General features: G+C 42.5%; 1 protein-coding gene across 4 annotated transcripts in view; it reads right to left on the reverse strand.

Moving 5' to 3' along the window:
* The window catches only part of LOC119175711 (heat shock 70 kDa protein 12A), a 166,247-nt gene that overhangs the window by 34,735 nt on the left and 114,346 nt on the right, over nucleotides 1-17,166 (reverse strand). For all 4 annotated transcript variants that reach the window (XM_037426657.2, XM_037426656.2, XM_075881936.1 and 1 more), the window contains exons 4-5: nucleotides 6,113-6,288; nucleotides 4,266-4,487 (exon numbers count right to left, since the gene is read on the reverse strand). In XM_037426657.2, the coding sequence (XP_037282554.2) occupies nucleotides 4,266-4,487; nucleotides 6,113-6,288 (398 nt within the window). The remainder of the gene's footprint in view (nucleotides 1-4,265; nucleotides 4,488-6,112; nucleotides 6,289-17,166) is intronic.

The following is a 17,166-nucleotide window of genomic DNA, read 5'->3' on the forward strand; positions in this document are numbered from 1 at the left end:
GTAAAGAGCTCAAGGTTGCCAGTTCAATTCTCAACAACGGCGGTCGCATTTCGAAGGGAGCGAAATGCATAAGACAACCCGTGTGCTTAGATTCAGCCGCGTGTTTAGGACCCCAGGTGGATGAAAGTAATCCGGAGTCCCCGCGCTACTGTGTACCACATCATTATATCATGGTTCTGGCTCGTAAACTGCCAGGGCACGTAAAATGCCAGCATTTCGTAGGGTGGCATCAGTATATTTGATTTTGTGGCAATCAGCATGCACGAAAGATTCGTCGCAACGGAATGTGCTGGTTATTCGCGCTTTCATCATACTTACTACGTTACCAGTGATTTCTAGTCTTTGGAATGAAAACAGAAGAGCTGGTGTTGAACTTAAGCCAGCAAAAATTATTGCCAGGTAGCAGCTGTATATGTAAATAATAATTGCTAGGATATTACGGGCAAGAATCACATTACGATTGCTGTGAGAGACGCCGTAATGGCCAGCTCTGGGAATTCCGACCCCCTGGTATTCTTCAAACGTGCCTATACAAACTTACACGAGGTAAGTGCAAGTTTGCTGCAATTGGGAAAGTATTTCTTTCATTAGCAATGGTCCTGTCCACTTTTTACCTGCTTCCTGACCATTTTTAGAAATGAAAGCATTCGGCAAAATGAAAAAAAAAACATAAAATACGTACTGCTTCATGTGGTTCAGCGACTCCACGGATGGCAATAGGGTGCATGTAAGGGGGCATATAGTTTCGTTTAATTGCCACTCAACCCAAAGGGACACTACAAGAATGTACAGTAAATCAGTTTGACCTGGAAAATTTTGACAACTTTGTTGTTTTTAGTTGCTTGATCAAAGGTTGCAAAGGCTGGCGGCGGGATTTCACGCTCCATTAGAAGTGTCGCGGTTTGGGCTAGTTGGAATGGCATGAAGATATCGTGAGAACAAAATGACCACAAACTCCTTCTTGTCCCTTCATCGTCGTTCTGTTTTCGTGCTATCGTCATGCCATGCTGCCGCTTTTCTTTTTCTTCCTCCACGTGTAATAGCCCCGCCACGGTGGTCTAGTGGCTAAGGTACTTGGCTGCTGACCCGCAGGTCTTGGGATTGAATCCCGGCTGCGGCGGCTGCGTTTCCGATGGAGGCGGAAATGTTCTATGCCCGGGTGCTCAGATTTGGGTGCACGCTAAAGAACGCCAGGTGGTCGAAATATCTGGAGCCCTCCAGTCTCTCATAATCATATGGTGGTTTTGGGACGTTAAGTCCCACACATCAATCATCAATCCACGTGTAATACCCACCATTTTCCTGCTGGCTTGTAAGCTATGCGTTGCAGCTCCCATAGGCACCAGAATTCCCTCAAGTGCACCATTATAGAACTGTGTGCAATGTACAACCGCTGCGGAACATGAGCGGTCTGGAGGAGCACACAGTTCACGCATTTGGCACCGTGCAGGCGCGATACATGGAGGTTGTTCGAGAAAGTGTAACATGGCGCCGTATGTATTGACACCCTACAAACTTTTTTTATAAACAGGTGTCCCGAAGTGGGTTATTAGAATGCATTTCAGAAGTTCTTAAACTTAGTCTTAGAGAGGTAACTGTAACAGCTGAAAAAAATGCATTCTTTCTACTGGACGTAAAACTCGTGTGGGGATGACAAATACCTTACTCTATCCTGGTAGTTTCGTGAAAAAAATATCATTGCCTGAATAAAAAAAAACTGACGCGAGATCTCGTTTCGTATTATGCTAAGTAATGCGTAAGAATATACATAGTTTTTTTATTGCAGGAAAATATACCGTTGCAGCCCTTCTTGGAGCTTTGGTGTCAGGGAAATCGGCACGGCGTATTCATCTTCTCTCTATAGCATTCGTGAATCAACGTCTGCAATGGTCTATAAGGAAGGCTCATCCCCCACGTATACTGAAACAGGTGGTAGGCATTGAATTTTTGCAAAATGGGAGTTTTTCTGGTTCGTACAATGACCTGTCTCGACTTTCAATCCTGTCTTGGTGAGGCTTTTTTATTCACAAAATATCTCAACGAAACCTTCATGAAAAGTTCTCTCCTATTAATTTTTTGTATCATTGATATGATATGTGGAGTTTAACGTCCCAAAATCACCCTACGATTACGAGAGACGCCGTAGTGAAGGGCTCCGGAAATTTCGACCACCTGGGGTTCTTTAACATGCACCTGAATCTGAGCACACGGGCCTACAACATTTCCGCCTCCATCAGAAATGCAGCCGCCCGCCGCAGCCGGGATTCGATCCCGCGACCTGCGGGTCAGCAGCCGAGTACATTAGCCACTAGACCACCGTGGCGGGGCTTGTACCATTGGTACAAAGTAGTATAACATGGTTGAGATGTATTCGTATTCTGCACACGTGGGTGTTTTGCCCTGTGGGTAAGATACTCGGCTTCAAAGTGTGACACCCAACCGGTTTTAAACCCAGCAGCGCCAATAAAATTTAAGAGACACCATTTATAGCGCTTTCAACATTTCACGAACATGAGTCGCAAAGGCAACGCAAAACATCACGGACCACGATGGTCTAAAGGTTATATTGCTCGACCACTGACTCAAAGATCGCCAGATCGAGTGCCAGCAGGTGCGGCCTTTTCAATGGAGGCGAAAATGCTTGAGGCCTGTGTACCCGCCCAGAGAAATTTACGAAACGTGGGCTCCATGGGCTGTTAGTGCGAATTTCTGCTCTGTTGTAGTGCACGGTACTTCCACCCTTGCAGGTAGCTGTGCAGACCGCAAGAACAACTACAGGCTGGAGCAACTATTTGGAGGCTGTGTTCTCAGACAAAGTGGGAACATAAATTTGTAAGAAATTTCATGTTCTGCGAAATTTTTGGGTGAGGGAAAAGGGTACTCAGATTTAGGTGCACATCAAATTAACACAAAGTGAAACAATGACTTGGTTTCGATTGATAAACTGTACTCTGAGAGCTTTATTGCCGTAATTTTCACCATCGTAAATTTATTATTAGAGGACATAATGAAGGTTGAAGTTTCATTTATAAATTCCGTGCGGAAATCTCCACACGTGACGTCACTAATTTCAACATGTACTTTCGGTATTTTCGCGACATTGGCTCAACGGATTTTTCTAAAACTTTGCACTTTAGGTCTGCATGGCCCCCACAGATGACAATATACTTCATTTTTACCAATTAGGAAGTACGTTAGACCTATAGCATACATGGTCAAAATCTATGCCGTCATGGTTTTTGGTGTAGGAATTTCAAGTAGAGTCCCATCCGCGGTTTTTTCTCGCGCGTTTTTTCGCTTACCTATAGCTTCGTCTTGCGGTAAGATTAATATTTTCTGGATTGTGTATTTGTGCTTTACTAGCACGCTTTTGTGTCTTTTCTTTTCTTTACATATATGTGTTCCGCACTTTCAGGGGGCGCATAGCAAAAGTGAGCTGGCAAAAAAGAAAGAGCGAAGAAAGTGAGAAAGAAGTATGGTATTGAGGGGACGGAGAAAAAATGAACACACGAAACAAGTGCTGACAAACAAACATTTATTACACCGCCAAATATATAGCTGAAAACGGAAAACAAAAACCATTTTCAGATCTATATTTCCTTGTGTAATAAATTTACACACACTTGTTAGTCAGCGTTTGTGTCGAGTGTTTATTCTTTATCCATCCTGTTTTTCGCGCTGTTTCCCTCAGTATCTTGTACCAACTGGCCCTTCAAGAAACCATTCTGCAGAATGATGTTCTCTCGGGCAGACGCGGACCCAATATCGGCTATCGTGTTACCGCGACGGTACAACTCTGCTTGGCGCCGCGGCCACGGTTTCTCGACTCCGGGGAAATAAGGTCGTTATGGGTTGTGATGACAGACATTGATAATCATGACAGATTGGATAATCGTGCTATACAGTGAACCCAGACAAATGCTACGTAGAAAGTGAATGGAAATGAGAGAAGTTTAGTGTCCCTGTATTGTATCTGTGGGCTCGTGTAACTCTTATGCAATACAGTTTGTGTTTGTGGTATTGTTAAATGTTGTTGACGTTTCTTTAATCGCTCCCAATTTATTATATGATAGTCATAACAAGCGCAGAATGTCGTTCTTCTCTTTAGTGTCTCTTCTAAAAACCCCAGGTGGTCAAGGTTTCCGGTGCGTTTCACTCCCTCATAATCATATCGTGATTTTGGGACATTGCACCTCAATAATTAATATTATTAATATTATTATTATTATTACTATACTTATTATTATTCTTATTGAAAGACGTACCTTGTATGCAGCAGCACGCATGAACTGCTTGGCGGGCTGTCGCCAGATGGCCGGCACGGTGACCACCCAGCGCACGTCGTCAGGCAGGATGGTGGTGGCCGACTGCTCGCTCAGCTCCTTCAGCGCCTGGTCCCGGAAGTAGCGCAGAGCGTGCGCAAACACCGTCAGCGCCGCCATGGGTCGCCCATTGGCCGCCCGAATTTCCGTTTCACGGCTGAGGTTCTGCACCGACGGGTTCGATTCAGCTCTCGCAATATGTGAAGTCAGCATGCGAAGAATGATGGTTGTACCACTTCCCACTTTCACGTAACTTTTCGGCGTTGCAAATGACCATATTCAGTGGAATACTGCGCTGTGAACGCAACCACTCGCAATGATTATTCAGCATGTGCGCGAGATGCTGCTGCAAGACGCGCTGAAAAATTGTGATTTTTCAGGCATTTGAGGAGATCATGTAGTCACAAACATGACGATTAGACTATTATTCCCATGGTGGATGTACAGTGTTATACCCGTGCCACACGGGCATAGAAAATGACATTTGGTGGCGACGGCCTTCAATTCCCTAATGACATTCGTTTCGCCAGCGCTGCTACACGTCCAAAGCGAATAACATTTGACTTGATGATGTCGATCACAGCACCTTCCAAGTGAGTATTGAGTGAATAGCAATACAAAAATTAAGAAGCATTTACAAGCTTCAAACACATCAGATAATCATCAAATGTAGAAATAAGCGTATTACGCTGTCCTAAGTTTTAGTTTCTTGCTTTGTTTTACAACGTTACAGCCGACTGTAGCAACCTAAGCCAACACTAGTCAGATTCACAGCGTAAATAGACACTAAAATTGACAAGCGTTTCATTATCAATACTTTATTTTCCTTGTATAACGTTCAAAGCACCTTTTTAAGACTTTAGTGCAAATAAAAGACGGGAAATTTCATTTTTAGCTCAATATTATTTCTTTTATATACTTTCAGGTAAATCGCACTTCGCGAGCTGTGTCGTCGAGAGTAGGCATTTCTCAGTCAACTGAGTTCTGGCGAAGGCAGTTGGTGGCGAATGGCATTCGAATGGATGCCATTTTGTTCGCCCGTGTGGCACCGCGCGAATTGCAATAAATCTGAAGGCATTCGGGGGTAAATGCCATTTTTTCTGCCCGTGTGGCACGGGTATTACACTTTCCTACAGTAGATTCTGTAAGCAACTACGTGGATAAGTTGACCTCAACCTCACAAAGCATCGAACACCTGTTATGAGACTTCCTTCTTCGCTGGCGCGTCTTCAGTCAGCCGATAAAGATTACTCGCCGAGGAGTGCAATAATATGAAACTGTAGCCATCATGAGAACATCATTGGCAGCCGCAGAGTGCTTCTTAAGCAAGTGGATACAGATTTTGCAGGCGCGATGAAGAGGGATGGAACCGGAAAGTTGAGAACGAAAAGAGTAAGAAAAAGACCACCCAACACTGAAAAAGTTCTGTTAGCGTGTCGCAGTACATGTACACTGGTGTACTGCATTTCAGAGGCGAAGAAATCGTTGCACCTTCCTGACCTTTCATCACGTCACAACTTGGGAACGGCTCTCAGCAATGTAATAGAATTTTTTTAATGGTTTTGAGATTATTGTTTGAGCAAGGGTATCGCTTAAGATATGCGTGTCTCGTGTTGCGGGGGGAGGGGGGACTTTGAGGCAAGTATGCATCCCTCTGGGAAATTCCCACCTTTGGAATTGGTGGCGATCAGAAAAGTCAGGTCATGCCATACTTAATCGGAAGGCCGAATCAACTATTTTTCACTGTCGTGTGGCTTGAGCTTTTCGAGCTAAACCGCGATAACGCTCACCTCATTGCTATGAAGCGTCATTTTGAACTTCTCAAAGAACATCCACTGCTTGGCCTCCTGCGCGTCGAGGTCGTGGTAGACGTCGCGGGCCGTGAAGCCGAACGAGTGAAACTCTCCGTCAGGGTTTAGCAACAGCGTGGTCGGCGTCTTCTGGTTCACTACGCCCGGGTCACCACCTGCGTGCGTCGATCGCGTGGCTCAGTGTTCGCGTCTCTCGCTTTTCTATGAAAATGACAACGTAATGAACTGTGCGCATCAGACTGAGGTGCACAAAGCTCTTATTTCATAAGTAAAGCATGAAAAAAATCGGTAAAAAGGGTTTGTGTGTAAGGAGAGAATACGGCAACAACGAACCGGCCGAAAGATGGTGGAGAAATCGGGTTAGAAAAACTGGCCACCTTATGTACACGAAGTGTCTCCTGACGGGGAGGGTAACACAATCTTGGAAGAACGCCAACATCACCTTAATTCATAAAAAAGGTGGTGTCAAGGACCTGAAACATTAAAGGCTGATCACCTTACTATCCGTTCTCTACAAACTATTTACAAAAATAGCTAATAGAATTAGGGCAGCATTAAAGTTCAATCAACCAAAAGACCAAGCAGAATTTTGTGTTTGGCTGCTCCATAATAGACCATATCAGTACTATGAATCAGGAGGTAGAGAAATGCGCGGAATACAACCAACTTCTATATATAGCCTTCACAAATTACGAGAAGGCATTTGACTTAGTCGAGACATCAGCAGTGATGCAAGCACTAGGGAATCAGCGCATCGGCGAGTCTTACATAAATATACTGGAAGAAATCTACAGCGGAGCGACTACCACCATAGTTCTCCATAAAGAAAGTGACAGGATCCCAATAAAGAAGAGTGTAAGGTAGGCAGACACAATCTCTCCAGTACTATACTAGGTGAAAAAAAAGAAAACAATTAGAACCGTTTGAAGATATAAATCGGTCCGAATGATAACAGTGATTTCCGATTGGGCCAATGGTGTTTCCAACAAGACCATTTAAAATTTCTAAATGGTTCAATATGAAGCACTCACTTCAAACTGGGTCAAATAAGATCACTAGGTGCACCATTTGGAAGAACTGGAATCGCCAAACGGTATCACTTGAACCAATTAGGAGCTCTCAATTGGAAGCTCACTTCCAGTTGGGAAATAGAATACCCAACTAGGCCGTTTGATTCAACTGGAACTGCCGAATGGAAACACCCGTTTTCAGTTTGGCCAGGCCATTCCATTGGAAGTTTGCGTGCACCGATGTAGTCAACAAAACCGAGTGATCAAGTGCTCCGACTTCGTTTACTTTCGAATTTTATAAGCGTTTACTTATATATTATTTAAACCATTATGCAAAGCACCAATCGGTTGAATTAATTTTGATGGCCCGAAAAAAAATTGCACATTTTACAGTCGTAATATAAGGTATTCCGTATGAATTGATTGTAAAGATATTGCTGGAAGAAAGCGAACTTTTTTTAATGTCTCCCGCATACCTGTGCACAAATGGCACGAAATCTACTAGCCATCATGAGTCATACTGAGCGTTGCGCAACTACCCGTTTAAAGCATAGCGGTCAGTTACTTTCCTGCGCGAAGTGTTTGATATATATATATATATATATATATATATATATATATATATATATATATATATATATATATATATATATATATATATATATATAATGAGAAAAAATAGACAATAATGCCAAGGAAAGTATAGGGAAAGATATTAGACGGAATTGTATTGTAACTATCAAGAAAGAAAAGTGGGTGAAAAGATAACTTGCCATGGGCAGGATGCGAACCTGCGACTTTCGAATGACGTGTTCGATGCTCTACTACTGAGCTACCACGGCAGCTATCTCTCCAGCCACTTTATTGGGTTTATATGTGAACTGAAACGTGGGATTGTCAGTCAGCGCCACCAGTAACCATGGCAGCGAGTGTGGCACATTCTTTTTTGAGCCTGTTTGGCGTCACGTAGCATGTGTACTTGTTACGAGTGGGCAGCTGACCAATAGTCCCTCATATACAACCTAAAGGCACCAAGCCTGCCAGTACGAGACCCTCGTTAATTATTTAAGGAAAGACGTGTGTACTTAAGGGCTCATTTTTCCGTGTTTTATACAATAATAATGAGAATTAACAGACAATAATGTCAAGGAAAGTATAAGGGAAGATATTAGACCGAATTGTATTGTAACTATCAAGAAAGAAAAGTGGATGAAAAGATAACTTGCCATGGGCAGGATACCCACTTTTCCTTCTTGATAGTTACAATACGATTCGGTCTAATATCTTCCCCTATACTTTCCTTGGCAATATTGTCTGTTAATTCTCATTATTATTGTGTACAACAAGGAAAAATGAGCCCTTAAGTACACTCGTCTTTCTTTATATATATATATATATATATATATATATATATATATATATATATATATATATATAAATGAGCACTAGTGGTTATCTGCCATGATCAAAGCACAGTGAACTTAGCGTTGCCTCGACTAACACCGCTGTGCCGGCCTTTTTGCTGACAACAAAAGTACCCACATCTTACTAGCACTAGTCTCGTATTTCTTATGTTTTCCGATACAAATGCAAAATAATAGCATACTTTATAAATGTTACATTAAAATTAAGCTTCATTATTTATTTACCGGTAACAACATTACAGACGGTGGTCAAACATTGTTATGACGTCATAGCTTTGGCAGTTTCGGACATAGCACTGCTACAGTCATGGTGCATGCTCTTTCCGTGTGTGCGTGTGGCGTGCGGCATGTTCTATCATGCAGTGTGTTTGTGAGAGGAATCTTGGTGACATTAAGATGTGAAATTTATTTTTGGTCGCTTTTATCCGTAGAAAGTGTCACAATTCGAGACGAGCATGTTCGCGTGTTTTTTTTAGTGTAGTGTTGGTTGTACCGCGCGGTGACCACTTCGTCATTGTTGATCGAGAGTCACCGGTTTCTTCAGCTGTGATCCTTCCAAGTATTTCACATACACATTTCGAGTACATGCTAGCGTTTGTCCCGAGTATTTGTGTTCTTTATTTTTAAAGACGATAGTCTTTCTTGGGGATCTTCGAGGCAATAATTTTGGTCTGTCTGTCTGTCTCGATGGAGGTGGAAATGTTGTAGGCCCGTGTGCTCAGATTTGGGTGCACATTAAAGAACCCCAGGTGGTCAAAATTTCCGGAGTCCTCCACTACGGCGTCTCTCATAATCATATGATGGTTTTGGGACATTAAACCTCACATATCAATCAATCAATGTCTGTCTGTCTGTCTGTACATTTGTATGTTTGTCCACTCTTAACAACATCAGTTATTGGAAACAGTCGACCCCATCCGCAGCGCCCACCTATGTTGCTCTAGATTCAGCGTTCATACTTGTGCAATTGTTGATTAAAAAGCAATTATTGCTCGTTTCTGGGGCACCATAACAACACGTTTATATTCTGCATGTGCGCCTTTTACTAGAAAGGCACACATAAGTAATTTTAAGGACCGTAGCGCTTATCACGCTGCGCTGACCATCCAACGCTTGCACGGAAAGGCGAGTGTTTCCAACGCTTTCCTAAAACGAGATGGTGGTGGCACCTACCTGTCGCCTTGCGTTTTACACTTTATCACCTCTGAGGCGGGCACGCACACCCGTCTCAGAGCTACGCGCTTTGTTTTTGAAACAAAAAAAAAAAAACCGGCCAGATGGCGGTCATGTCGCACGTGTGACGTGACTTGATCCGCTCGTTCGCCTTTGCTGCATGCTCGAGGCACTCTAACGCTGCGCCTCCAGAATACCATTCACCAATTTTCTTGAGCAGAACATCAAATAAATGTTTTGTTCACTCTCTCCATACGCAAGACTATCGTCTTTCGACGACATTTGCAGTATAAATGCAGATACGGGGCCAATTTTTTACGCTCTGAGTCACCGTATACCTCACTGCAGTATGTAATAAAATGCGCAAAGCGCAGTGCATGCTGGTTAGTGTAATCCTTTGTGTATTGCTGGTGCCTTTTGGCACACATGCGTCTTTGCAGCAAGCGCTGGTCATTATGTGCTAGTGAATTCATTTGACGTCTAATCAGTGTAGCATTGAATGAAAAATAACCGGTTGCCTTCAGAGTACGTCGCATTTCACCTTCATTGAAATGTAACCACTTCACACATAATTAAACCCATTTTTTTCGCGTCAGCTTGTCAAGCACAGTAATGATTGGCCGGAGCGATGGCGAACATTAATAATCGTTACATAGTTTTCCTACGGCGTTATCTGTGCGAAGGCTTAGGTTGTCAGACTGAGCTAAGGGTCATTTTAACGTATGCTAAACGCGAATAGGTTTACGCCACCTATGTTATTTGGTAAAACTATACATTTGCTGCAATTACGTACACGTTTGACGAGTCATTATTGCCTTAATTTCTTTCAGGTGGTGTACAAGGGTGCGCGCAAGCACATTGCTGCATCTAAAGATATTTTTCAATTATAACAATTATGCAAGTGTTCTAATAAATTTTGAGTTCCCCACCACGCTGCCTTCACTGTGTGGAGTTTGCTGGATTAGCAAGTCCTGAGTCTATCAAAAAATCAATTACGTTACATGTGATATACCAGCTAAAATCCGTGCAAGCTGTGGCCTGTTTATTATTAATCTTGGAATTTCATCTGGGCATGGTTCCCCACCAAGGTATCTACAGCTTGTAAACTTTTACAGACAGATGTGCTAACGATGCCATTTGAAACAATTGGCATACAGTCAACTGATCCAACTAGTTATGTTCTGACCGCACCTTTTGACAAAATTGAAATTCAACCAACAGAAATACACCCAATAGACCCAATTGGTTATATTCTACTGTACCATATGACCCAATCGGCATACAACTGTTCGGGCCAATTGGTCCAAATGGTCTAATTGTGTACTATTTCACAAATGAAGCCAACTGAAACCAAGTGGAAATTTCCCAATTGGTTCCAATTGATTCGTTATAAAGTGGCATTCACCACGTGTTTACGGGAGGTTTTTAGTGCCCTAGATCAGGAAGAGTAGAGGACCTTAGTAACTCGCAATTCACTGATGACATTGCCTTGAAGAGTAAGTAACTCAGGGGACGAATTATACAGCTCGAGATTACAGAACTGGACACGGAAAGTAGAAAAGTAGGTCTAAAGATAAATATGCACAAAGCTAAAGTAATGTGCAACAGTCTCGGCAGTAACTAGTGCTTGGCGATAGGTCGAGAGAGGCACAAAGTTGTAAAGAAATATGTCTACTTAGGGCAGGAAGTAACCGTGGAGCCAAACCATGAGAGTAAAACGACTTGAAGAATAAGGATGTGGTGGATGACATTCTCAAATCATAAATGGTGATCTGCCGCTAACCCTCACGAAGGTATGTACGGAAATGTACGGCCCTTGGCAGAACTGCTCCTGCACGTTATACTTCACAAAAGCGCTACTGACATTCTTACTGGTCACAGGCTTGAACGAAACGTTGTAAATAGTGCAGTGCGTGTGAGTGACTGTATGTGTTATGTTAATATTATGCGTGTATGTAACTGTATGTGTTGTGCGTTTATCATTGTATATATCATAGTCGTCATCCGGCACCTGGAGTAGCCTGTCAGGTGAAAAACCAGGCAAAGCTCTCCAGCTCCATTAATACAATTCTCTCTCTCTCTCTCCATTTGACTTAACTACCTAACTCCACTATTTAAAAAGTCATTTACTTTAACTTTCCAATTCCCATTGCAAATGATGTCTTCAACTTGTTTGCCGCTACAGAAAAAGCAGCTGTGAAGACAGCGAGCAAATAGCATCTTTTGCCGATTGGACACATTTCTTGAAACATATATATATATATATATATATATATATATATATATATATATATATATATATATATATATATATATATATATATATATACATATATATATATATATATACATATATATATATATATATATGAGATATAACAGACAGTAATGCCAAGGAATGTACAGGGGAAGTTATTAAAATCAATGGAATGTAAATAAGAAGAAAGAAAAGTGGATGAAAAAATTACCAACTGTGAGCAGGAATCGAACCTACGACCTTCGAATTCGTAATGGAATGTAAATAAGAAGAAAGAAAAGTGGATGAAAAAATTACCAACTGTGAGCAGGAATCGAACCTACGACCTTCGAACCTACGAATTCGAAGGTCGTAGGTTCGATTCCTGCTCACAGTTGGTAATTTTTTCATCCACTTTTCTTTCTTCTTATTTACATTCCATTGATTTTAATAACTTCCCCTGTACATTCCTTGGCATTACTGTCTGTTATATCTCATTAATATTGTGTTAAAAACACGGAAAAACGAGCCCTTAGATATACACTTCTTTCCCTTATATATATATATATATATATATATATATATATATATATATATATATATATATATATATATATATATATATATATATATATATATATATATATATATATATATATATATATATATATACACATAATGATTGCGCGTGTGTTCACAGAGCGGTGACGGTCCACATGGAAGTGCTTTAGTAGAGTGGAGCTGCAAGCCTCTTGCGCATGCAGCAGCAGCTGCAAGTCCATTTCTGAAGGTTCTTTTCATCGGCGCTTCTAAAGGCGCCAGCCAGTCATTTGGCAAGAAAAAAAAAGGGGGGGAAGCACGCAACCGGCAGGAAGAAAAAAAGAAGGCAATGAAATGAAAGTGGGTCGTGGTCTGTTCTCAGGGTGCGCTGGACACTTCATAACGATGCCTCAGCTCAAGGCTCGAAAACAATGGCGGCACGAAATTACGCGCCACATCGGCGGCAACCCAAGGCCCTGCGCGCGCTCCTCGAAGGGCCGGATGAGCCCACTGCGGGGCTCGGTTTCATGTAGCTGCAGCTTCCGCACTTTGATCTTAGCCAAAAGGCCGAGAAGCGATAGCTAGCTGCAGCTTCCGGTAATTCACGTACGCCAAATGGACGGTCCGAAATCGGGCACGCGTCGATGACCCGCGCGCATTCGCGCATTTCATTTCCTCTCTCTTTAAAACTTACGTACTATACCTTCTGTAAGTTTTTATCGTGAGTGTGACCAAAGTGAACGATCACAAAAAATAAGAAAATAAAGGGGAGCGAGGATTGAGAAAGGAGCTAGGTAAAAAGAAGCGCCCGTTTGACTTCGCTATGGGCTCTTTCTTGAACCCGAGGCAATTTCTGGCCATCTTAGCATCTTCCACGTCTTCTAATAGGCAGCTATCCGCAAACATTAAGTCGAACGCGATTTCTATTAACAAAGAACAAGCACTGCTTAAATTCAGTATTGTACACGTTCTTATACAACAGAAACGAAAGTGCGTTCCCCGTTGCTTCCAATTTTAGAATGGGTTCCCGCTGAAAATTCCTGTAATGCGAAAGGAATGCGTGGCAGTTGAATTTCAGAAATTGGAACGTTTCGTCACATTCACGTTACATTTGACATTTTTTATATAAAAGTATTGTGCCGGTTAATTTTAGAGTGAAATAAAGCAAGAAAGTTAAGGCTCACATCAAGAAACATATATTATACGAACTTGACATCGCCGACAGCATCTTATACATAGATAAAGGAAATCCAACTTAACGCTCCGAGTCGAATTTCTTAGAGATGGCTGCAGCTTTAGTGTTCGTCACTCAAGCCGCACATTTGGCACTTTCCAAGTCAGTCCTCAAAGGTGCAGTAAAGATACTGCCCTTCACATATTCAAAAACAAAGCTTCACCATACACCTATATAATTATCTTTTTTTACAAGAAACCGCATCGAAAGAAGCAACACTTCGGCGTTTATTTTTTATGTATGTATTCATTCATTCATTTATTCATTCAATAATTTATTTATTCATTTATTTATAAATACTGCGATCTTTCAGTTGAAAGATTATGGCAGGGTAGGAAAAGTGTTCGAAAATAGGTACATACATTCAAACAAACAATAACAGCACAAATGTCAATATACAAAACTAAGGTGTCGAAAAAAAGCTGATTTGAATAATTTACGGAGTAACACAATACAGAGTAACATGATGCGTAATAAGCGCATATTCAATATTTCAGTGTGAGTAAAAAATTATTTCCAGGAAACACATTTGCGGCTTTGTGCGACACTGTTCGCAATCGGCCAACATATTTCTGAATATTTTCTCTTTGTTTTTTGCTTTATCTTTTCCTTGTATTTCTTTCTTTCTATTTCTCTTTCATTGCGATAGCAATTATATGGACACCCTCGGCTGGACTTTGCACCGGAGTCGACGCCAGCATTACTCACCGCATATGTATACGTATCTATATATATGAAAATGCAAGAAAAAAAACAGAAAAAGACTCCGCTGCGCGGAATCTAACTTCGGTCTCCTAAATCTTGAGTACGAGACGTTAACCACTGAGCCAAAGAGGAGCAGCTCCTTCACTATTCAAAAGGCAAGCTATTTATATTTACCACTTACGGCTGCTCACGGGCAACTCGGGGGAATTGTAGTGTTTTCAGCATTACCAGCAAAATGGCGTGATGAGCGCGCGTCACCACATCGCGCGGTGGCACGCGCTCTAATCTCCCACGCGGACATTGCCCCGCTTAAAGGACGGAAGCGACGCTCCCTCGCACGCCTTTATCTCGCCGTGAGGAGGCGGGGAGGATCGTAAGTCTTGGCCGGCCTCAGGCTTTACCTGGAACGATTTTGTTGTTGTTACCAAGCGCACAAAGGTCACCGCAATCATTGCAGTCTCCGTTTGCGAAAAGCGCGCGCTTTTTATACACGGCGAAATAACAACTAAGATGCTTATTCGTGTGCATCTGTTTTTGTGAGTACGTTTCGTGCGTCATTTGTGCGTGGAAATGCGGGGCACGTTTCGATCTGCTTTCTATTCTGCGCGCGACCTTCAAATTTGTTGCTATCACGTTCATTGCTTCACCTTTGCGGCAAAGCTGTGACTTTTTTTCGTTATACATATCTCTTTCTCTCTATATATATATTGTCGCTCTCTCGCCTTCTTCCTTTATCTCTCTCTTTTTCTTTCTATTTTCTCTTTCTTTCCTACTTTCTCTCCTTCTCTTTTTATATCGATTCTCCCTCTTTTCCTCCTACTCACCCACGTTACTGTTTCCCAGCTCGTTGTTATATTAAGCTCTGCTATCATGAGCGCGTGTTGCAGATAAACGCATCGCCAACATTTCCCTCAACATACCACTTAATTAGGATGACCACTCAGCTCCGACTACACGAGCTCATGAACAGTCAAGGTATTTGCATTACTAAGGTGTTTATACATCATTACCGCCTTTGTAGTGTATGATTGGAAAATGCCTTGATATATTCACTCTAAAAATGAATTCTAATATTGAGTGCTGTATGTTGGTTGGGCCACGATAAGAGCACAGTGAACATATCAGTTCTCTGTACTCAATGGGAAGTGGCATGCCTATGATAAATAAATATCATGAAAGAAAAAAAAAACTTGACATTCAAGTCGATACGCTTGCCTTCAGATTGTGGATAGGCGGTATTAAAAGGGCTTTGCTGAGAATTTTTCTTTCGCAAGACATTCTTTCTCTTCTCCTATATATATATCCCTTTCTTTTGCTCTCTCTTTACAAATATGCGCATGTATTCCAACAGCGAAGCAGAAGAGGATGAAGAGAGAGTGTGCTGGTTCATGATGATGATAATTTTCTTTCTACGACAAACGGAGAACCTCGAGCATAGCAGCTCTGCTGAACAAAGTCAACTGTCCCTTTCGTACGCGGTCTGTCTCACGTCGCGCGCACTTTCTTGCGCGTGTGGCGGGTGCCTTGAGGCGAAAACCGAGATGCAGCATAGTCACGTGCCTAAAGCGGTCGGCAATCCGCCTGTTCTGAATGGTGTGCGGCGTGCGTGCACACGCCTGTTGAATATCATGGAACAATTAGAAGAAGAACACCATTCCCCCTGCCGTTCTGTTGTAGACGTAACGCTTTACCGTTACGGTTCCACCAATCCTGAATGCAACGGTGGCGTTCCTCCGTTCCCCACAAAAGTAGCTGGATCCGAGAGCGTCATTCCTGGGAATGCCGTTCCGTACAATACTGCTTAGATTTGGGCCTGTTGGTTGATGCTGGACGACGAAAAATAGCACTGCATGAACGGGTACACAACAAGAGGGCCCACAGCAGAGGCGCTAACTTCCAATAGCGAAAGCCGTTATGAGATCGTAACAAGGCTCACGTGCGGCGCCGTATACAGTTGTCAGCCGTCACCGGTGTCCGTAAGCATTATCACACCAAATAGAAAAAAAAAAGAACTCAGTAAACAGAAAACATCGAGGGATTCGAAGCCGGCTCCGTTGCGTGCCAGATCAGCATTCTACAACTGAGCCACGCTGGTGCTTGAGACTCCTTTGCAAACTGGCCTTAGGCGAGCTTGATGTCGGGAAAGGAATCGCGTTATTATGAGTAATAAAGTGTTTTAGAATAGCACAGTAACAACCAGGTGTTACGCAATGCGAATTGTGAAACTCGCTGGTTGTTGAATGCTCTAGCCCATTGCAAAAGGCTTTATCTTCTTCAAGACTTCACCTATTGACTGCGGCACATACCCACTGTGGGGGATTGTTGGTTGGTTGGTTGTTCCTCAGAGTCCTGGCGCAACCCACCACGGGGGATCGGCCATGAAACGGACGGTGCCTTATTGGTGAGATGGAATTGTGCGGATTACAAAAGCTTGTGGCATAATTCTTCATCGTCGTCAACCACAGCATAAAAAAAAAAATGCGCGAAATTACTCGCAAGTGTGCAGCGGGCACCACGCTTCTCCGAAGAAGGACGAAGGATGGAATAGTGAATGCCTGCCTACAACACAAATATTAATTGCGTAGTGGGTACACTGCAAGTGTGCTTGCAGCAGCTACCCAAAGAGTGTTAAAAAAGGCTCTGAAAGGCCACTCTTCCAGCTTTCGCTGTGACAGTGCATGCTGCTTGTTTTTATTACCAATACCACTTAC

The sequence above is a fragment of the Rhipicephalus microplus genome, chromosome X, assembly GCF_043290135.1.
Source record: "Rhipicephalus microplus isolate Deutch F79 chromosome X, USDA_Rmic, whole genome shotgun sequence".
Taxonomy (NCBI): domain Eukaryota; kingdom Metazoa; phylum Arthropoda; class Arachnida; order Ixodida; family Ixodidae; genus Rhipicephalus; species Rhipicephalus microplus.